Source organism: Panthera uncia, chromosome C2 (genome assembly GCF_023721935.1).
Source record: "Panthera uncia isolate 11264 chromosome C2, Puncia_PCG_1.0, whole genome shotgun sequence".
NCBI lineage: Eukaryota > Metazoa > Chordata > Mammalia > Carnivora > Felidae > Panthera > Panthera uncia.
In genome coordinates this window covers 117507620-117531611 of record NC_064810.1, presented here as the reverse complement: position 1 = coordinate 117531611, position 23992 = coordinate 117507620, and the positions used below count along the sequence as shown (strand labels likewise).

The 23992-nt window shown below is 39.6% G+C and overlaps 1 protein-coding gene across 2 annotated transcripts in view; it reads right to left on the bottom strand.

The window, feature by feature from the left end:
- SLC9A9 (solute carrier family 9 member A9) overlaps positions 1–23992 on the bottom strand; it is a 573025-nt gene that overhangs the window by 285551 nt on the left and 263482 nt on the right. For both annotated transcript variants that reach the window (XM_049629746.1, XM_049629747.1), the window contains 2 exons: positions 12933–13076; positions 8369–8469 (listed from right to left, as the gene is read on the bottom strand). In XM_049629746.1, the coding sequence (XP_049485703.1) occupies positions 8369–8469; positions 12933–13076 (245 nt within the window). The remainder of the gene's footprint in view (positions 1–8368; positions 8470–12932; positions 13077–23992) is intronic.

Sequence of the window (23992 nt, the reverse complement as noted above, 5' to 3'; positions counted from 1 at the left end):
ATTTTTTTTATTTTTTTTTATTTATTTTTTATTTTTTATTTTTTTTTTAAAGCATGAGCAGTTTTAAGCAAAGAGATGTCAGCTAATGACATGTCCTTAGAAGCAAAAACTGGCCAGATATGTTTCAAGAAACAATTCACACCAAGTCCCCTCCCAGTGATTTGTTTTATTTACTGAGATCCAGAAATATATTTTCCACCAATTCATGCAATGCATCACTGGCAAGCCAAATGGAACACATCCACCTCTAAGCTAAAGCCTTCTTAAGAGTTTCAGACAAATTTTTGCCAAGCTGAGAGAGGATGGAGGTAAGAAGTAATGAGCCAACTTACTTAGATCAAGTAAAGTCTCAACACGTCCAGTAACAGTCACTTCATTTGGTAATCTTTCCTCCTTGTCTATTGTAAATGAGAAAGACTTTCCCAAGTTCTCCTTTTCCTGACTACTTACCCTATAAAAGCCTTTCAAGAACTGACCTGACAGATAAGCAGAACCTTAGCTTCCAAGCTTCAACTTTTCCTTATCATGACGATGTAATTAGGCCCTTGTCATTTGAGACCAACAAGAGAACATGCCTGGGTGATGGGCTTGAGATGAATTAACTGTTTATGTTGTGCCTGATGTTTTTGTGTGTTGAGTGCTGCCTTCAGACATCCTGGTTAATCCCTTCGTAAATGTGCCAGAGCATCATTTGTTTTCACCCTTCTACATTTAAAAAGTTTTTCAGAGTTTCTTACTCTCTAAAATCAGACTGCAAAGCCCAATAGCATTACTTAGTAATCAGGAGTTGTTTTTTTTTTCTTTCAGATTTTTACATGTTTTTTTTTTTTTTTTGTTTTTTTTTTTTTTTTTTGTAGATGGAGATGATTCTAAGGTGAGTAAACAGCAAACTATACCGTTTAACTTTTTGTATGAGAAAATGAGGTGTGCCAGTGGCCTTCCTCCCCCTCCTTTGCCTTCAGTGGATATAAAATATGCCTTAGGAATCTAAAAATGGAACCTGCTTTTATTACAGCAGTGCCTGGAAGCAGAGAAATCATTAGACATGGTGTCAATGTTGCCATTAGAAATCATACTCTTCGTGTGTTTAATGACAGTCCCTGTAAGTTTGCTTCTGGCAAAAACCTGACCCCCAAAGCCTCAGCTGGGAAACAGATTATAAAAATGAATTCTCAAACAACCTGTCCAGCTGTGCTTTTTGGTTATCTTTATAAACTGAAAAGCAGCTTCTATCACAGGATTCAATTCCATTAGAGATTATGCTATAAATAATACTGCCAAATTATTTTCAATATTCAATTTAAAATAATGGCTCAGTAACCTAATGACTTTTAGAAAATAGAACTCTGCACAAGAAAAATTCTACCTGCTCAGAAATTAGGTATGCATGTGTACCGGGTACCTCATAGAGAGAACACCTTGGGGTCATGTATTTACTCAAAAGCCACATTTTGTACCTGTACAATGTCTTTCCATTACAAAATAATAAAATCCTTTTACTTTAGCAGTAAAGAAAATTGAGATACCAGTGGATAGGATGACTTATCCTAATCCCTCAGCAAGTGAGCCAAAGAGCCAGAAACCAGAGACATATCCCTAAGTGGCTGATTTTGTAAGTTGAGTGGGCACATCCATATACATTCTCTTCTTTCTATGCTCTCCTGGCTTGAAAGAACTCCCTAAAGTCCATTTCTATCTACATACTCTCATCCTCTAGGAAGACTTCTTCCTTGCATTTGACATTTTGCCCAGTCTTCCCAAATAAAAGTTTTCTCAAACTACACTTGTATATTTCCAACAGCAGAGAACCAAACTTCTGGCTAACAGAAATCAGAACATTCATTTGCATGTCTAAAAGCCACTTGTTTCTATAAAACTAAGTTCTTCTATATGACTATTGAACATTTGCAGGTGCAATTTCCAAGTGACTGAGATGAGGTGGCTGCAAATGTGGCCCTTGAAGTAAAAGATAATCAAAATAAATCAAATGATCATCATCAAATTAGTAACAACTGAAAGTGAAAGCAGAAGATGTGGTAATGAGCAAGCTCCCCTCACACTGGAGTGTTCATAATGAATCTTATAAGAAGCTGAATCGAAAATGATAATGAACACTGTGCAAACTGTCTTTAAAAGCTTGATCCTTTTTGTTTGCCTATGACTGTGCATCTGGCATAAGAGGGTCCCAAGTGTCCTAGCCTAGAGGCTGCGCTGTCTTTGAGTCTCTTTCCCTTCTGATCTGTCACCAAGTTATTCAGTTTCTTTTGTGGAAATACATCATGGATAATTCCTTCCCTTGTACCATTTAGGTTTCTTTGTTTGCAAGCAATAAACACTGATTCTGGCTACTGTCATCAGAAAAGAATTTATTGGAGGGAAGAGTGATAGCTCTGAGAAAAAATGTACAAAGGCAGCCCCAGGAATCTTTGTCAGGAATAAATAGGGGGTTTCAACAGGGCTTTGCTGTTGGAAAGAACAGGTGCCAACAATCATACATCCTTCTATCTCCCTTAAAGGATCACATCCTAGGCAGAGAGTGTCTGATTGACCTTGCTTCAGATGTCCCTATTCTCTTTGGTAGGGGAGGCTGGGACACTTTGATCAACAAGATGGTATCTGAGGAAGGAGGGGTAGTTTTCTAAGCAACAACAGGATGCTATTACCAGTGAAGAGGAGAATGGGTGATGGGTAGCCCAAATCAATGTATGTCTATTATATTCCTCTCAACTAGGCTCTTGTTTCCTCAGGTCTATGTATCTGTATTTTAACTTAATAGTGAAGCAAATGAAATTTCTGATTAGTGTGATTTCTGATATATTCTTTAGTTGATGTATAAATCTGCTCTGGAGTATACTGACCAGTGGACATATACAATCTTTAAGAATGTTATCAGGCACAGGTCACTCATTACCTTATAAAGCAATCTGTTATTCAGATTTTGGAAATTTTTCCTCTTGTTGAGCTAAAATCATTCATTCAATTGCTGAAAAGATAGTGAGTGCCCAGAAGGCTTCAGTCATACTTTTGGTGCTAATACAGCCCTCACAGATCTGACAGTCTGATGTAACTTTGGCCTATCAATCCTAATTCTACCCATCAGCTCTAGTTCTAGATTTCAGAACTACAGGGAATAGATTGAATAGCCTATGAAGTCTAGATGCACATAAACAAACAGTAGCCAGTTAAAAACTATAATGGAAGAAGTTTTGATTCATCCGCATACCCTCCAATATAAGATAGTTTAAAAAGTACTTAAGAAGAAATTTGTAGTTGGAGTGTGACGACAACTATAAAAATTTACTAAGGATCATAAAAGATGACTTGAATAAATGGAGAGACGTAACATATTCCTGGGTGGGAAGACTCAGCATTGTAAAAACACCACTTCTCAAATTAATCTAAAAATTTAATGCAACCACAATCATAATCCCAAAGTTATTTTCTGCTTGAAACTTAACAGTTACTTTCAAGTCCATCTGGAATAATAAAGATGTGAGTATAGCAAAGAAGCTCTCGGAAATGAGGAAAGGGGGTGAGGGATGGAGCTACTAGATAGTAAAATGAACAATGAATCTGTAAAGGGTAAATTTTTTAAGTTTCTGTTTTTACGTTTATTTTGAGAGAGCGTGCGCGTGCGAGAGAGAGAGAGAGAGAGAGAGAGAGAGCTTGCACCACTGGGGGAGGGGCAGAGAGAAGGAGACACAAAATCCCAAGCAGGCTTCAGGCCATCAGCACAGAGCCCAATTCAGGGCTTGAACTCACGAACTGTGAGATAATAACCTGAGCCAAGATCTAGAGTTGGACGCTTACCTGACTGAGTCACCCAGGCACCCCTGAAATTATCAAAACAGTGAAGACCAAAATCTCAGTGGTACAATAGAAAGCCCAGAACCTGCATACATATTTATGTAACTACAGACATGGACATTATATCATAAATACATAGGTTACACTTGAAGGGTGTTAGGGTGAATGGATAACCTTCTAGGAAGATGATCAAGTCCCTACTATATCCTGTACTACATATCAAAACAAATTTCAGTTGGATTCCAATGCAAAAATAAAATTATTAAAAGAAAGTACATATTATCATTAGTAAACACTTGGGCTTTCCATGCAAAAATTAATAAAATCTTAGGCTTTCTAAGGAGGAGATAAAATTAACCACATAAACTTAAAAATGTCCATACTATCTTTTTCCTTTACTAAGCAAACAAAATATAACATATTTAAAAGATAAAACCACAAATTGGAGAATATTTATAGCTTATGTGATAGTCAAAAGGTTAATTTTTTAAAGAAATAAAAAGCTTCTAAAATTCAATGTGACAACCATAAGCATCTCAGTAGGAAAAAGGACTAAGGGCAGAAATAGGTAGTTCACCAAAGGAGAAATATAAACTGCCCATGACATGAAACTAAAATGCTTTCTTGGGTACAAATATAATAAATGTAAATCACAATGAAATGGAGGCTGATTATCAAATTAGCAAGGATGGGTAAGATTTCGTATGGTAAAGATGTAAGTAAATGAGGTCTCTTTCATTGTTTGTGGAAGTATAAAGGGTTACAAAATTTCTGGAAGATAATTTGGATGAATTTTTCCAAGACATTAAGATTTTGGCCTTCCTTTTAACCCAGTAATAGAAATGAATACATCAGTCTATAAGGATGATCATGGCAATCATATGTATAATACTGAAAAGTATAAACAATCAAAAGGAGGGGAGAATAACTATGGCAAGTTGATAGGATATCCTATTAAGCATCCATTAAATAATAGAGAAGAATGTCATGAAAAATAGTCACTATAAATTCTTGAGTGTAAAAAGCAAGTTACTTCAAACTTAAAAAGTATAATTATATTATGCATGAATGTATATATTTAATTAAATGTATGTATATGCATATAATTAGATGCATATAATTAGATGTATATTAACCAATAGTTATTGAGTAAGAAAACAGGTAATTCAAATATCATGTCCTTCTGTGAATCTATACTTTCTAAATTTTCTATAATGTTTATGTATTAATTAGGTAGAAAAACAGACATACTTTGTTTAAAGTAACAGAAATCCTTTTTTCAAATGAAATCTTATGTGAAAACCCAATTGATGGAATCAATAAAAGGGATAGTGTAGGGATGGCAAGCCTAGCACCCTGCTCACTTGGTGGGCATCCTTGAGCACCACTTTGAAATGTCAGGGTTGGGGGTATTCTGCTGAGAAACCAGTGCATGTAAGCACCATCCCTAGGACCTACATGATGGGTTGTTCATGAATGCAGACAAGGCCCCAGGATTGCTGGTTACCTCCATGGTTATTCATCAACTGTTTATAATAGTTTATTCCACTTAGTTCCTTATATTTGTTGTCACATATCCATTTGTTATACACTTTTTAGAAAGTTTTCTAGATTTTAGCTTTGCAATATCTTAGTTTACTTGTGGATTAGAACTAAAAGAATTGTATCATTACCAGAAATAACATTAGATAATTATGTTTTTATTATTATTATTTTAATGTTTATTTATTTTTGAGAGAGAGAGAGAGACAGACAAAGCATGAGCAGGGGAGAGGTAGAGAGAGAAGGAGACACAGAATCTGAAGCAGGCTTCAGGCTCCAAGCTGTCAGCACAGAGCTTGGAGTGGGCTCGAACTCACGAACTATGAGATCATGACCTGAGCCAAAGTCAGACACCTAACTGATTGAGCCACCCGGTGCCCACCCTTAGATAATTATAATTTGATGCCACTCTCTCAGATTTTCTTTGAAGTTGATCTGAGAAATTACTACATAAAGAATACATGTTCATCTTCCCTAAACTATTATTAAAAATATTGTCCCCTATGGTGTTCAAAGGTCCCTTATACAGGGATACATGTGATAAATTCTCCTAAAATTTTAGTACTGGAAAAAAGTTTGCCCATTTTTACAAATAAGTATGATTTCCTTTTATAATGTTGTATTATTCCTGTATAACTCATCATCTTTCCCTTTTGGCTTTGGCTGCCAGAAGGCTCAGAGTTATTATTTATTGCCAAACCACAGCAATGAACAGCTGTCTAATTTTGCAGAAAAACTCTATCCCAAAGCACTTGAGTATTTACTCTCAACTAAATGGTCCCATGATATGCATGGCTCATGTTATGAACTGTCTCAAATCCAATCTGGAAAGAGGCAAGGATTAAATAATAAACAAACAAACAAACAAACAAACAGACAGACACATTAGTAATTTAGACTAACCGGGCTTGGTATTTGGCAGTAGAAAATGCTTACACCTAGAGTTTGGTTTGTATCAAATACTTGTTAGGCACATTGCTTAATCTGGAGTACTTCTCTGACGTGCGTGTGTTCTTGGGTGCAGCTGTGGACATTTGGGTCTTTCCACTACCATGGCCCACACATACATTCACCCATCCCATGAGGTGGTCTGTGTGGCATCCAATAAGGATATCAGGTAGAAAAGGGTGGCAAAAGAGAAATGGACAGGTAAACCAGCAATCTGTACAAGGACTATAATCTTTTAAGTAGTTACTAGAACAAGATCTTGCTGAAATGGATCAGAAACTAGAAAGACAATTTTCACACATAAAAACAAACAATTTTTAGGTATTGGTGTGTGTGTTTATTACAATGTTCAAAAGTAGACTTAAAAATAGCAGGTGAGTTAAGAGATTTCTTTACCTTTCTAGAAGGTCAAATATGTATTCTTATTGTTAACCTTGCTTACCTTTTACAACATGTTGAGTAGTGAAAAGGGCATAGAAACTGGAGAAAAGGGAACCAGAATTATTTTGAATGGCTGATGTAAATTTTTTACCTTCATTATTTTAAGGGACACAATTGATCTTTTTCTCTGGAATGAATAAGCTCTTTAGCAACCTCCCTACCAACAGTGGAAGGCACTAACATAACATTGTGTTGTGATGATTTGGATATAAGGGCCGGTAGGGTGGACTCTGGTAATGTAGCCTTGGTATATAGTACCCTAAGAACTGGCAGGGTGGCTGTCTGCATCAGCAACAGACACCTTCAAAGTTGTGGGGAATAGCTTGGCCCCTGTGACTCTGCAGTAAGTTGGGTCAGCTGTCCAGAACAACAGGTTATCATTACAAGAAAGATGTGCCAAGCATTTCACAGGGGAGCCAAAACCAATCTATGACCAAGTGGACCAGGCAGGCTCCTGAGACACCAAATATCTTCCTTCTCATGAGGGCTTGCCTGATATTCCACAGATGGAATTTCATTCAAGATAGCAACGCTTCATGCCCAAGAGCCTAACTGTGGAATCAAATCTCCTAGTTTTAAATCTCAGCTCCATCACTTACTGTTGGCTGAGTGGCCTGGGTGTAGGCCCTAACTTTGAGTCCTGTGAATGAGCAAGGATGTGCATGAAAGGCAGTTAGCTAGCACTTGGCTCATGGTACACCTTCAGTATATGTCAACTTTTATTATTATTTAGACTTAAACTACCACCTAATAAAATGCAAATAGCCAGAGAGGCATACCTTGTTACCAGTGAATACTTGGAGTGGGGTGAAGAATCTCACCACTTGAATGTCAATTAAGATGACAACAGTAGGGAACAGCAAGGGATCAAGGGCTGAAACCTGGGAGAAGCAGGGAACTAGGCCAAAGGAGAGAAACAGCTTTGACATTTTGCTCAGAGCCACAGCGATTCTTCTACACGGAAAGGCACCCAATCGTTGCAGCTATCCAAGTGCAAATCCTTGCTGTTGCAGAAAGGCAATCTAATTGCCGAATCCAGATCACAGGATCCATGGCCCTTGGGACATTAGGGGCTGCCCCTTTCTCTATTAACTGCTCTGCCTCAGAGGATTCTATATATAAACTTTCCATGGTAAGAGATATTAAATTGTAGAACCGCCACGTTAGCTCTTTGTTTTCTGTATGCAAAGATTCTCAACACTGGTGTGGGTGGAAATGTGCACGCCCTGGGCCGGCTGCCTCTACTGCCTACTTGCTGTTAGCAGCCAATGGAAAACCACCACCCTTTTCTATAAAGCACTTGTGCACCCCTTCACGTTGTGAGTAGACTTCCATTTGTAAAGTCGTCCATCACCTCTATAAATCAGTCATTTGTAGATTTTAACATACCCTCCTGACCAGTGACAGAGAAGAGGAAATAGCATTTTGGAGGCTTTCCGTTAAGTTTTTGCATACAAAATGGATGTTATTATCCTCCCCCCTCCCCCAGGGTACCGAGCAAAGGCTGATTCAGACACAAACCCATCTTGGAGAGAGTCCATCGCACCTCCTGCTGGGTCAGGCAGGCATACGCATGGGAGCACATACACATATCACACATCCAGTTTGCTGTGCAGAATGCAGCACTGACCTGTCAGGCCGGCAGCCTCAGCAGACAGGAAGGCGCTCCAAGACAGGAGGAAAAACAGGCCTGTTTCCAGCATAGGGAACTCACACAGCTTGGTAAATTTGGTCAAGTGACAAAGACACGTTAAGGGAAACAACAAACGCTTTGAAAGCAAAATCTCCTCCTTGGCTGAGGAAAACTAATCTCGTTGTGATCAGTTTCGAAGAAGAGCACTGATTTTCAGACTTGACTGGGAGGCTGTAGGTCTCACTGGGACTGCTTTGAAGGCCAGCATGAGTTTCATGCCTCACTGGGGGCTGAACACTCCAGTAAAAATGCAAACCTGTGTTCCAATTTAAAAAAAGGTGTCTTACTAAGAAGATAAAATCACCTAACTGTGGGTACAAAACCTCCTGAATTTGGCCGTGGTCCTTGGGGTGTGCCTCTCGGGAGCCTGCAGCAGATGAGGCGAAACAAAGCCATGGAGAGTAAAGCAGGGTGAGGTGCTTCAAATACGTCAGCACCAAAGGAGGTCACTGCTCCCTGGAGAGCCATAAGCCGTGGACAGATCACCTTAAAGACTCCTCTCCTGGGGATGGAAATAGGATCAGAGCAACATTCACATTCAGTGATAGGGAAGATACCCATGCCATCTTAGTATAAGTAGGCTAGGGGAAAAGGTATATCATTTCTAGGTCAGGCAAGAAGCCCTTTGGCAGGCGATGGTTCATTCTGGCTGAGATGACACTTGGTCAATAAATAGCCTATAAATTACATATAGAGCAAAGGCATAGTGACCCAAATCATGCAGGGAAGGGATTATAGGAAGATGATTAGGAATAGGTGATCGATGGAAAAGGGTCACATCGCAACTATGCCTACAGTTAGGCAAAAAAAAAAAAAAAAAAAAAAAAAAGCCCTCACAAATAAGGATATGTTATGTGGCATTTTTATGCTTCAAGAAAAAAAAATCTGAAGAGATTCTACATTAAGAGATGTTTAGCAGTAGGGCAGGGAAGCGAAAAGCATGACCCCTGGGGCAGAAGATCAAGGTCTGAGTCTTGGCTTTGCTAGTTGCTGGCTGTGTGATTTCTGAGCAATATGTTAACCTCTCTGAGCCTCATTTCTATCCTATGTGAATTATCTGCACCAAGTGTGCAGAGTAAAATGAGATGAATATTTAAAATGTTTTTGCAAAGTTTTAGAAAGCACAAAATGCCAAGGATAAGCAAAATAACACCAGGCTGGGAGTGTAGCCTCTGGAAGCCAACTCCACTTCACTGTATCAGCTTCTTCGCCCTGCTCCATAGCCATTTTGTGTCTTGGTTTCCCTGACTGAAAATGGGGATAATCATGCAACCTACCTCCTAGGTGTATAAACCAGTCATTATGCGTTAAGAGTGCTTAGTATGCAACAAGGAATATATAAATTTTTCTATTAGTGTGATTTAAATTAATTCGTTCTGTAAAACATCTTTCCTGGAATCAGATTCAGTAAACATCTAGGAGCAATTCTTTATCTGGAAGAAAACATGGGCTGGACCCTTTTCCAGCAATCCTTCTTGTGACTTGGAGGGCAGGCTTTGTTTTTAACGGGGTTTGTTCTTCTGAATTCCCTCTTTTACGTTATCGTAGAGAAGGCTTAGGCCACTTTGAGTAACGGTATATCAAATGGACATAGGACATTCTTCTCTTTCAACCTTGTCCAGAAAGTAATTCAGTTCTGGGTCAAGACCCAAGCTTGCATAGAGCCCAGGGACCTATGCCCTGAGGAGCATTGCCTCATTATGGACAATGTATCAAGTTTATGATGATGGAGGGGATGGTTGCACACCTGTCTCCTCTGCAGCCTGAATTTGTGAGAGGCAAGGCCATTGATGCTGCGTGACAGATCCTCCCACTGAGACTGAGCCCCTGTCCCTTCCATCTCTCCACCATTTTTTCCAGATCTGATCCAATCTCATGGAAGACTTCCAAACTCCAGGAATTTTTTCCCTTCCCTTACCACCTTATTTACTTATGTGTCCATACATTGCCTTCATGCCAGGTGGAGAAGAGTTCCAATTTCAGTTCTTCCACCTAGGGCAGGCTCTGGAGCCAAAAGACATGGGTTTAAATCCTGGCCCTGAAATCTCCTAGCTTCAGACAAGTTGTTTAACCTTTATGTGTCAGTTTCTTTAGCTGTAAAATGGAGATAATAACTGTATCTCCTTCCCAGTGTTATTATAAAAGCTATATGAGAAAATCCATTAGCAAAATGCTAATGACAATGGCTGGCAAATGGTAAAGTTCTCAACAAATGTTACAATAATAATAATAATTGTGTCCACTATTATTGATATGTGACCCAGAGGAGCTACTTAACCTCCTTGAGCCTCAGTTTCCTCATGTGTAAAATGAGGATAATAACAGCCTATCTTACAGGGTTGATTCAAATGAAGATATATATATATATATATATATATATATATATATATATATATATATAAAGTCCTTGGCACATGCTAGACATTCATTAAATGTTGCTATCACCATTGCCATTACTTATTCAAAACAACATGTGGCCTCCATCATAATTCCACTTAATAATCAAGAGGCAATAGGGATTAGTGATAAAGAGTATGGTCTGTCTCTGGGTCTGTCTCTTGGTTTCAATCTTGGGTTTGAATTTTGTCTCCAATTCTTACAAGCAGCAGGACACTGGGTATTACCTTAACCTTTCTAAGCTTCAGTGTCCAATAAAATTAAAATATCTGCATGATATCATCATTGTCAGGGTAAAGGAGGTATAGTGTGTAAAACAAATAAAGGCTTTACATATCATAAGTACTGATATTAATCATTAGATTATCATTATTTTTATTAGGAATCAGCCCTACTTTTTCTGAGTTACTTTATTTCTTTGTCAATGGAATTGATACTCTCTAGGATTTCTGGGACAAAACTTGGGAGTGGCCTTTGAGTCTCTCCTCTTCCAATCATTAAGTCCTAGAGACTCTTTTAAACATTAGTCTCCTTCTTGATGATTCTAATCTTCTTTTTCTGATTTGTCCTGTGAACCTGTTTCTTATTTATTGTTTAAAAATGGGACTTTCAATACATCACTCTCCTGAGCAGAAACCTTCAGTGGCTAACTGTAGACTATAGAATGAAGCTCAGATTTCTCTGAATAACACTCCAAGATACTCCACAAGGTGATTCCAACCCATTTATGTATCATCTTCCACTGCTCACCAGCCTGAGCCCTGTGGTCCTCTCAGGCACGTCTGCATGTACCACATTAGCCCCATCCCCATACCTTAATGAATGCTGGTTTTCTCCTGAATCACTTATCACATAGCCTTGTTTATATCCTACCTATATTTCAGGCTCAGCCTACACTGCCATCTGCATGTAAATACTGCTTTTAAAATTATTTTTCAGAATTATAAGGCTGGCCAAGAGTCTTTTGGACTATTCAAGAAACAATGGACCCATCCACATCTGAATTTTTAGCATCCTAATAAGTTGGCTGTGGCTTTGCAACTCACCTTCTAAACAACTCTTATTGCAGCCCTTGTCCTTCCAAGTTTGTTACTAATTGAAGGCAGAGTCTGTATTTTATTCATCTTCTGACTCATGTTAGAAACCCTTAGTAGGACCTAACCTTTTAGCAGCTGCTCAGTGAAACTCTGCTCTGGGTCAGTCCCCATAAAAAAGAACCTAACATTTTGCTTTCTTTGCTAGAGACTTGACCCTTCTTGCACCCTTCTTCTTTCTCTTTTCCCCAACATCTTTGGTCTTTGATCCTTTGTCCTGCCTCTTTGGATGGCTTCTGCTAGGCCCTCATACTTGACATCAGCTTTCTGGCTTTCTTCCTCAACTCTAACTTACTTTTGTCCCATCCAACTGCTCTGACTGAACCTCTCACTAGACCAGCTTCAATCTCTGGCTCAAGTCCTCTAGGAACTCTACCCATTCTCCTACCTTACTACTGCATAAGAGGGAATGAGACATGACACAATTGCCCATATATGGCAAACATGTCATTTCTGCTTTCCTTGCAGGTCTTCTTCTGTAAAATAGCCAGAAATGCTTCTTTAAATATACAGTGATCTTTGCCTTGGCCAGCCCTGTGATCTACTGATTGACAGAAGTTTGAAAAGGAAGAAGAAGATACCCAGTTAATCACCCCTGGTCAATCCTGTCTTGACTTTGTTCTTGACTTTGTTCTTGTTGTTGTTGACTTTGAATTGTTCTTGACTTTGAATTTTCAGCTCTTTCTCTTGGCCCTAATATAGCCAATCCAGATCATGTCCAACTATTTTCCTAGGTGACAGTTTTTTAGGACTGTTGCTATCCTAGGGTCAGACAGTATCAGCGGTGCTAGAACAGGCCTTGGACAAGAAAAGAGCCTGGGCCTCTGTGCTGCTGGTACCAAACTGTGCCTCAAGGATGACTCAGAACTAAGATGGCCCCAGTGGAATTGTATCACACTTGAACCAGACTATCTAGCCATTCATAGCCTAGAGATTGTCCATCCTCAGAAACATTCCAGGGACACTGACAGCTCTTAACAGTCCCCAGCTTTGCACACACACACACAAAGGATATCAGTGCTGTGACAACAGCATACGCAGACCCCATTGCAAACGAGCCGGCGAAGATCCCCAGGAAATTCCCCACGGACTGGAAGAATGCTGCAGCATCAAATGCATTTGGATTCTCCTTGGGACTGTAAATGGATATAGAACTGAAAAGAAAAGAGGGTGAAGGTTAGTCAGTGACTTCCCTCTTATAGCCCAAATACCAGAAGTCAGAAGTTATCACCCACATTTCAGGAGGGCACCTTCTTCTGTGAGGTTAGGTGATGGCTGGAAGAGTTCAGAAGAAACAAATGAGAACAGGGAGAGGTGGAGAAAGTAGAAAGCTTTCCTTTTCCTTACAGCCCAATCCCATGGTATCAATATATTGTTGCCAGTCAGTAAACATTTTTATATTGGAAGGGTCATAAAGAATATTGTTTTTGAGCAAACTAGGCATTAAAACATGGTAGGTGTATAAGGAATCTGCTGAGGAGATAGATAACTGTGAATTATTTAGTGGCCATATGTCTTCAGTGCTGTTATATATTCACAAATGCTCCTGATAAAAAGTGCACTTTTATGGCCTGTGCACAAATGGGCAATACAAATCACAGCGTGCACAAAATATTCTGCTGTGATCTTGTCATAAACCACAAAGCATTCCTCCTCTCCAGTGTAACCCTTCAGAAACAGAGCCCAGACGATGCTTAGAGCATCACAGTATTAACCCCTGGGGAGAGACAAAACCCTCATTTTCCCACTGAAACAAATGGCAGCAGCTGCCCGAGGTCATCTTTTAGACCCCAATTCTGGTGGCTGCCGACAGATTTATTTCCATAGAGAAAAATCAATCCGCCAATAGGCAGTCTGCTCACTTAAATATTTTTGAGGATGCTGCATTTGCTATTTTTTTTTTAACCAGGGCCTCAAATCCCAGAGTGTTAATATGAAGGACAAGGTGCATCCTATTTTAGGAAATATGAACTCTGTATTGTAGCATTAAAATGAACAGACGTGCTAGAACCAGTAGTTTTGGGGAGACAAATAAAGTAGTATTTCAGGATTTTTTTACAGTTTTTATTTTAATTATGAGGTCTTTAAAACTAATCAGGAAAATCAAGAGCTTTGCAATAGGTACTGTTAGGGATTTTGTAGCAGTATAGAAAGCAAAAAGTACACTAGACATGCTGACTTGAGATTAGATTGGATTTTACAGAGATGTAACTGACGCTTTATGGTTTGGATGATTAGAACATGTTAACTTTCTGATTTGACTTTTTGTATCTAGAGACTAGCTAAGTGGGGGTGGGGGGTGGGAGGTGTGTGGGGAGGGTGGAATGGATTCCATTTCTTCTACAGGAAGATGTGTGGCTTAAAAAAGGTAGTTTTAAATGTTCTTACTTTTTTCCCTGGATGTCTTTAAAGCATTAAAGTAGGCCAAACACTTCTACTTTGATCATGTAATTGGATAAGGAAGATGAATGTGGATCTCAAATGGAACCCTGAAATGTATGCAAGAAAAGGATTGCCTTTGATGTGTTTTCTTTTTGTAAAGTGTTGTGCTTTGCAGGAAAAAAAAATGGAAAAGCAAACCCATATTAAGGTCCTTTGTATCTGACAGTCTAGAGAATGGGTGTAAAACCCCATGACCATTATGAAACTTGGTGGCCAATGCTGCAAAGCTTGATGTGTGAGTTGACATTCACCATATTTCTTCATTCCAACGAAGGAACAATAGTGATGAGAAAACATTCTATTTGCATTCTGCCCTTTCAACAAAGAGCTTTGCATAGTAATACAGTTGTGTAAATAATTCTGTTAATTCCTGGGGCTACCAATAGACCTGGTCCATAAACAGGTACCTCTTCACTCTCATCTCCAGCTCTGCACTCCTAAAATTATTTGTCTGTCCTTATGCTTCCTAACCTTGGAGCACCATCATCACATCTTTTGGCCATATCCTCTACCATTATTTATGTAATGTTTTTCTTTAAATCAACTCATTTTTATTCACATGCAAGAGCATTTATTAAAGAATGTTTACGAAGTCATAGGTTTGATGTGCTAATTTTATCTCTTCTTACTATATATGAGATTATGTAACTATTACATTTGATAAAAAGTTCACCTTTGTGTCACCTAAAATCATCTGGGTAACCCCACTGTTCTCAGTCTGCATTTTGGGAGACATTATCTTCCTGGGCCCTGATGCTCCACCCAGTACAGGCAAATTTCATATAGTTCCTTGTGATGTTTGATTTAACTTAAAGGTAAAGGCTAACTCCCCTTGACTTATGAAGACTTGTATGTTGAATGTGCTGCCCCTAAAGCTCCACAGGATGTATACATTGGGTACCTACTAAATGCCAGGTGGTGCATTAGGTGCAGGGTGTCAGGGGACAGGCAGGAAAGGGCATAGAGAAGAGAAGCAGAATTTGAGTCAAAAAACATTTTATTGAAGATATACAAGGCATATATATGGAGGCGGAGAGGCTAAGATGTAGATGACCTTAGCTCTAGTCATGGTGCTAAGTGTGATTTTGTGAGAGATACACAACATTTAATGGTGCAGATGAGGCAAGAGTCACTATTTCAGATTAGAGGAGATGGCATTTGATCAAGGAAGCAAGTCAACAGACAGTGATGGGAAGAGGGCACTTGAGGCCAAAGAAAAAGTGTAAGCAAAGGCAGGAAGGCAGATGAGATGAGGGCATTTCAAAGCAGAACTGTATAGTTATGGCTGGAACACAGGGACCATGTATGTGGGCACCTACGGAGAGGGACAGATAGGTAGATGGTGTCACTCAGCTTTAAATTTCACGTTAAAAATATACAAAAGCCCTCACGTTTACATAACATTTTGTCCCCCTTATGCCTTAATTACGACTTCATCTGATCCTATAGCATTCCTGCCAAGTAAACATGGCAGATATTGTTATCCCTCCTTTTCTTTCTTTTCTTCTTTTTTTTATAAAGCAAAGAAACTAAGTCAGAGAAATTAAGACCATAGAGCTATTGTGTTCAAAATGTAGATTTTTTTGGTTTCTCCCTTAAAAAAGTGACTTTGGGAGGAAAACATGAACTCACATCAGTATAGTTGAATGAGTGCTGCACTGACTATAAATACAGTAGAAGTTCAAGTACTAGAACCTTTAATTTCATCCCTGTATGGAACATGGGCAGCCCTTTCCTATATGCAAGGACAGAGCAGAGTGCACTGTATGGGACAATAGTACCCTCTTCCCCATCTAATTAGATGGCAAGACTCGGGGCTTCTCATGGGAACCTGCTTTCAGGCTTGGCTCCTGGACCTAAGCTTTGCTGGGCCTGGCCTGGATCTTTTTCCTCTTTCTATGCCCAGGACACAGACTGGTGCCTGGCACATGGCAGGCCAAAAAAAGGCTAACAGAATAAAGGTAGGATGATTGGAAAGTAGAAAGGAAAGAAAGAAGAAATACAGGAAAGAAGCAGGTTTACAGAAGCTAGTCTTGAAATGAATCATCATCTATGAGATTTGTTTTTATTAAGCAATGACTTTATATAGTTACATTGCGGGTACTTTTAGATTCATTAACCCAAACTGAAGATGACACTTGAGACTCTTAAGCCTCAAAGGTCTGACCCTTATTGGCTATATGGTTTGGGGCAAGTTATTTCATCATGCTCAGACTCAGTTTCAAAGTCTGTATAATGGAAATTTAATTATATTATCTCCCAGAAATGCATGAAGATATGAGGTACATTTAAATCCTGTATATTTATCTTGTTGATTGCAGGGCCATTCACTGGGTGCTGATTATGTTCATGAGAAATAAACACTCAATGAATGTTGACTATCATCATCACCATCATCATCATCATTCTGCCAAGAACTTCCACAAGCCTGACAATGACAGAGAAGAGAGTGCTGTGGCTGAACCTGGCCTCAGCTCCTACTGCAGGGAGATGGGGTGAGGCTCCCCTCCTGGCATGCTGGGCTTCCAGGTTGTTGCAAGGAACTAGGCACTTTTACATGGGAATAGACAGGTCTCTGGGGGGAAGAAATGGCAGTAGAAGTGAGGCTAAGAAACTGTCATGTTTGTTGCACAGCTTTTCATTCCATGGATCCAAAATGAAGGGAGCATCCTCAGCAGTCTGGGCAGGGATCTGTCTCAGGATAAGAACAGGCGAGGAAACTGAGCTTGAGTTGGGTCACCCCTAGGTAAGTGGCACTGCTGGTGGATTCCTAGTAGACATTCTGCAGGCCCTCTGGCTTCTGGTGAGGAGTGATGTAAAGAAAAGTCAGGGAGGATGCATCTCTCTTGACTGCCAGGATTTTAGGAAGCTGTTCCCCCAGGCTCTAAATCCTGGTGAAGGAGGCATCTCTTTGGGCTCTGGTTTTCAGCTGCAACACTAAGCCTATGGATTGTAGAGCAACAGCTGCAGAAGGTGCATTCTGGAAACAAACAAGGGTTTGGGTAGCATATTCCAACTTCCACCCAAGAGAGGAAGAAATACCATGTTCCAGCAGTTTCAGCCCTTTGGACTTAAAAAGAAAACCATTTCCTCCCCCATACTGAGGGGGCTGCTTGGACAATTCGCCAATGCAAATATTGGAATGGAGAGAGGAGGAGAAGAGGAATTAGACTTTCTGTTAACCTGTGTGTGCTTGTTCTCTGGGGGCACTACTCTGAAGAGGCACTGTTTATAGCACAAGCTGGTGAAGATAGATCTACAATCCCCACATTTCTGGAAAGAATATTTAAGTTAGATGAAACCAATATCCTTGAAAATGATATGAGCAGAAACACATAGTGGTGTTTAAATATTCATCTCATAAATTGGAAATAAGTCCAGGTTATTGATTCATTCTGTTCAGGAATAGATTATTCAGCAAAAACTAGTTTGATGATAGTATATTGTATCCGTTCTCAGAAATAAATGTGTGCAGCATCTTTTATTCACAAATTTTTGAAATGGATGAGATATCCTAAATTCCTTTGATGAAAGCAACATGAATAAGGATCATGTTGCTCACTGTATCATTTAAGATTCACAGACAGGATCACAACTCCAACGACCCATTTTTTTTCCCCATCTTTATGATGTTTCTTCAGGGAACTCACCTGGCAGCTTAGGTAGTGTTAAGAGCATAGAAACTGAATCTGGCATCTGGGTTCAAGTCTCAGCTCTACCACTTACTGCATGTGTGACCTTGAGCAAGTTACTTAAATTACATGCACCTCAGTTTCCTATAAAATGAGGATGATAATAGTAGTAACTATGATATAAATTGCTACAAGAATTCAATGAATTAATGTTTATAAGGCACTTGATATGGTACCTGGATCACAGGAAGAACTGGACAAGTATTTCTTAAGTAAATCTTACTGCTTCAAATAACCCATTCCTCCTCCTGCTCCTCCTCCTTCCTTTCTCTCTCTTTTTCTCTCTTTTGAACTGAGAATTTGCTTTACTTCTAAAAAAAAAAAAGTATCTCAAATTAGGTGTCCAATTAGCACTTCAACTGAAACAGAACTGAGGTGTCATCACACGTCTCTCTTACACTCTGACTCACTGGTCCCTGGTCTAGGATCTCTGGGTGTCAGGGATCATTTGATCTTAGAAATTGTTTTTTGTGGAATGGTGTATGATATGTATGCTCAATAAATGCTAGTGATGAAGAAGAAGAAGGAGAGAGCAAAAAGTAAGAAGAAAAGGAGAAAGAAGAGAAGAAGGTACTACAATTATGCTGGAAGTGAAAATGATAAAATGTAGGGAAAGTAATCTATAAATGGTACCACCATCACTACCACCAGTGCTATCCCCTCTGTGACTCTGGTCTCCTTACCATTCTGGATCCTATTGAATCCTCTCTCTCCTGGTTTTTACAGTCTTTCTTAAGATCACCTGGTTTCTAATACCGTCCACTTTGTTAATTTTCACTGCTACTGCTAAAATATTTTGCCTTACATTGGCTTGCTTAAACTACTCAACAATGCCAAGCTCCTGGGCAGTTATTCTTTCATTATGATACTGTCCTCTGACTAGCCCTCCCAGCTCCCACAGTCTACTCATGGTCCTGGGTGCCTGACGGGGAAAACCTACTTCTCCTAGCCCTAAGTCTAGTCTATTAACACGAGATCAATGTCACTCAAAGACCTTCAAAAGTAAAATATTAAAAAAACACATTGTATCCCTGCCAGAATTTTTATGAACATAATCATTAAAGGAAAAAATGAGAAAATCATTGCTATACCCAAAGATATACAAAGGACTTACCATTTTCTCTGAAAAATCTTTAATCCCTAACAAAAATATTTCTAACTGCTGACACTAGTTTATTATAGAGTTCCTGATTGGTTGGGATACATATATCTATGTGTGTGCACACAGACACACACACACACACACACACACACACACACACACGAAGTGGTTTATTATTTTTTTTTCAATTATTTATTCCAACTGTACTATATCAAATCCTTCTTTGTGCGGGTATATAGTTCCATTAATGATGCCTTAGCCAAATTCCACTATTCAGTTTGTTTTAGTTATTAAGACTTGGTACAGTCTAGCTTAAAACCTAAATTGTCAAAGCAGTATTCTTCTCCTCCCTACAGAATGTTCTATAGCAGCAAGCAAGATGACTTGGAAGCAAGGAGAGGCAGAAGAGGTGTTCCTCCAATTCTCTTCTAGGCACCAATGTTCTCTGCTGTTGGAGGCACAGAGGAGGGATGGGGAGCCAAACTTGTTCCTGCTTGATCCCTCTCTTAGAGGTCTCTGCTGACATGGTAGCAACTCCATTTTGCTGAGAATCCCCTCACAGGCACCACTTGATCTTCCATCTGTCCTGCCAGCTATGTACATTCCCAGCCCTTTTCTATGGCTTGGATCAGGGACCATTTGGACAGCTTGGTGCCTCTCACCTCTCGTTTGACCTCCAATCCCCTTTAGTAGGCCATGGACTGCTGTGCCAAGTGGGCTCACCTTGCCTACTCCCTAAACACCCCAAACCAGGGAGCCTTCAGGTCCTGCTGACATGGAATGTTCATGCTAACTCCTTTTAGAAATCTCTAGGTCAGTCCCCATGTTTTTGTGTACTCCCATTCCATGAAACCATATCCAAGAAACCCCTTTCTTTGTTCTATTTTGAGAGAGCCTTAGACCTTTTGCAGTTTTCTCCAATGGGGAATGAGCTGGCAAGGCCTCTTCTTGCAGGTAGCCTCAACCTATTGGATGATTCCTTCCAGTGGAGGCCCTTCCACTTGACTTAGGATGGAGGAAGCACCCCCATGGACAGAGCTAACAGCTTCACATCTCAGACACTGCAGTCTCTCCAAGGATGACCCCATCCTTCCCTAACCCTTCATACACCAATTTGAAGCAAAGGAGATGGTGGGGAGATTGAAGGAAATGAGACTGATTCTGTTGCCAATTAAACCAGTTGGGAGGCCTGTGGCCTTAACTGCTGGGGAGAGCTGCTATTTTTTTTTTTTTTAGTATGGAGCCATTTATTAGCTTTTGTTTTCATCTTTGCTCCCTAAATGCAATTTGGAAAACAGGAAAAGGCCCACAGGAGGATAAAGTTGTGACCTTTATGTCAGGGTGCGCCTAGTTTCTTTTCTCACTATCTATAGTTCTTTTGTCATTCTGCTCTTAAAGATTCATGTTAAGGAGAAACACAACATAGAGGGGCAATGAAAATTTGTAAAAGCTCCTCTGTTTAGTTGGTCCTAAGTGTCACAGGTAAGAAACAAAGTAGAAGAAAAACTAATTACAGTGCTATGTTGTGGTTAAATTTTTTGTCCTTAAAAAAAAAAAGAAACAAGTGGATCCTTATCTATTATTTATCTTTTAATAACTGTACCAACCTGCCCTTTCTCAAGAAGTTGCTTAATTATGAATAAGGAATTGATTTTTATGGGGCCAAGAATTGTGTGTACACATTGGAATTCATTCTGGCATCTGCCTGCCCATTATTCTGGCTTATGTTTTGCCAAAGGCCAATGAAGCTCTGTCAAGAGGACCTGCTGTAAAACATAATGACTTCAGGAATTGGGGGCATTCCAGGCACCCTGGGAGGTTAGAAGAGCTGCCTGTTAATAATAAGAGGCTCTAGCCAGAAGTTTGCTGAGTTTGAGTTAGAACCACTGGGTTTCACCTTCCCAAGGGCCAACAACCCTGTAGGGTGGAGAGCCATATTTGCCAAGGGCACATTAATAACTCTTTCAGCTTCTGGAGGACCATTTAGTTAATGACTGTTCCCTGAGAATCCAAATTCATACCAAGGTGTGATTTTCCAAATCCTTGTCAAATATCATTTTGCCATTTTGACATCTGGCACAAAAGAAAAAAATGAGGGGAATTCTGTGGGAAGTATGAGTTAATGTGTCATAGCTGCCCCCAGAATAATACAGTCTCAAGCTATATCAACTGATTCATTCCATCCATAAATATTTATTAAGCACTTACTTTGTGCAGATATTGTTCTAGGCACTAAAGATCTAGCAGGGAACACAACAAAGCTTCTGACCTCATGTTTCTTACATTCTAGTGGAGAAAACAACATAAAAAGTAGCTAAGCAGATAAACATATGATTTAATGACAGAGGCTGAAGAGCAAAATAAAGTAGCATGAGAGGATGGGATAGAGTGATAGGGAAACTGCTTTAGTTAGGGTGGTAAGGAAAGACTTTTCTGAGAAAGATTATTAAGTGGAGTCCTGAATAAAAAGAAGTGGAGAGAGAGACCTTTCTAAGTCCCTGAAGCAGAGCTTGCTCAGTGGGTCTGAGTTGCCACAAGGAGGCCATGTGGCTGGAAGGAAATGAGTGAGGGGAGAGTGGTGGGAGACCAGGCTGGAGATGGGGCTGGGGCCAGGCCTTGTGGAAACTTTCAGGCCATTTTTAGGTCTTAGGATAGTCTTCTAGGGATTAAAGGGCAGCCACTGGAGGGTTTGGGGTCGGAGAGAGCTACAGTATGGAATATTTCAGATGAAGGCTATGTCAATATCAGAAGAAGTTGGTCCCATTGTACTCCTCAATGGCTGGAGCACACCAGGCCTCTCTTCATCAGTCCAGATGCTGCCGTCATCTGAATGAGACCCCACAAACCACAGCAGACCACAGGAGAAGGAGTAAGGTGGTGAAGAGGAAGACGGAAGGAAGGAGGAGAGCTTAAAGGATAGATGAATTTAGTAGCAACAGCTTCAGTGAACATCTGAAATGTGGTCATGCAGAGGAAGGACTGGACTCATTCTTTGGGTTTCAAGAGGCAAGATACAGTCCAAAAGTAAAAATGTCAAAGGGAGAAAGATTTTAGCTTTATATTCTATTCCCAAATTTCCTAATTCTTATATCTGATGCAAAAGGAAATGGGCTCAATAAAAGGATAGTGAGTTCTCTGTTGTTGCAGATACTTAAACACAGAATGGAAGAGTTACTTGTAGGATGGTATGGAGCAAAATTCATGCACTAGATGTGGGATAATGTGGCCTCTAGGAAACTCTCACCCCCAGAGTTATTGATTCACTATCTATTTTCAAGCTTCTTCCAGGAATACTAGGAGAGGGATGTAGGGTGCTTGGCTTTCTGTGCTAACCCCAATCCCGCCATTGGAAATGGCTGAGCACTGTACTGCAACAGGGATGCAATGAAGGCACCAATGATTTAGGTTGGAGCTGGGTTGATAATGACATCAAGAACAGTTACAAATTTCAACATGGAATAAAGCCTTTGACAGATTCCTAAGTGGCTCTGCTCCATTAAGTTCCAACTTTAAGGTGACAAAGAGAGCCCTGAGTTTAAAATTGGTTAAAAGGGAAGAAGAGTTAAAGGAGGTTTGTTATGAATTTTCTTTGAAAGGAGATCTTAAATTACTTTGCAATTTAGTCTGAAAAGTCTTGTCAGAATTGAATTATTAGTCTGTGGGCTTTGAGAAATTTTCTCTTACACCTAATATTGAGAGGAAAGTGAATTTGAGATAGTCTTTAAGATAAAAGTAACTTGCAAATACTCTTCTTTTATTTTGTTTTCTTTCTTCCTTTTATGAGGCAGAAACAGGAGTTTGAATCCCACTACTGTGAGCCTATTTAAAAAAGAGAGAGAGGGACTAATTCTTACCATCTAATGGGAATTTCAACCCTTTCTCCTACTTTTCACTTCCTTTAATCCTCACTAATGAAATCTTAGCTCCAAAGAGTACTGTGGTATGTGAAACTTTTAGTCATAATAGATATTAAAAGATATAGAAAAGTAGGTTAATAGCCACTAAAGATGGAAATCTAGTTAAAATTAAAATATAATCATTAACAGGTTGAAGCAGGACCAAGTATTAATCCCCAAGGTTGAAATGGAGAAGGGGGTCAGGTGCTTCAACATTTATTCAGCACTCAAAATACTATTTCTTGTATTCATAGCATGGATCATTCAGCAAGGATCAAGCACTATGGTAAGCATTTTTATAAACATTATCCCATTCAGCCATCACAGGACCCCCTGAAGTAGGTGCCATTGTGATTTCCATTTTACAGATGAGGAAATTATGGCTTAGAGAGATTAATAAGTAACTTCATATATTTCACCTCATTCAATCCTTCCAACAATCTAATGAAGAAAGCATTGCATTTTAGAGATAAACAGACTCAGGGAAGGTAAATCATTTGCCCACAGCAACTTACTAGTAAATCGAACAGGAGGTATTTAACTCAGATCTCACCAACTGAAAGCCTGTGTACAATGCAGACTAGAAAGAGGTAACATCGGGATCTGGCACCTGAGTGTGACCACAGATAAATAACTCAACAAATGCTTCACCTTCATAGGAACGAAGAAAAGACCACTCTGGGAGTTTAAGGTTTTAGGACATCTAGTTGTGATTTGTAAGAAAAAGCGTTGCATTAGTTAATATATCCATCTCAATATGAGGAGTCTTTGCTGACAACCTAGTGTTGCTTATAGGCCAGGGTTTCCTCATGGAGACCTCTTTTCCATATTGAATGGTTTTAATATCTTGGCGTTCATACCAACATCAACCCACGTTGTTCAGCCTGTGCTTCCACATGGTGATTTCTATCTCTTTATAGTAATTACTTATCTGTGTC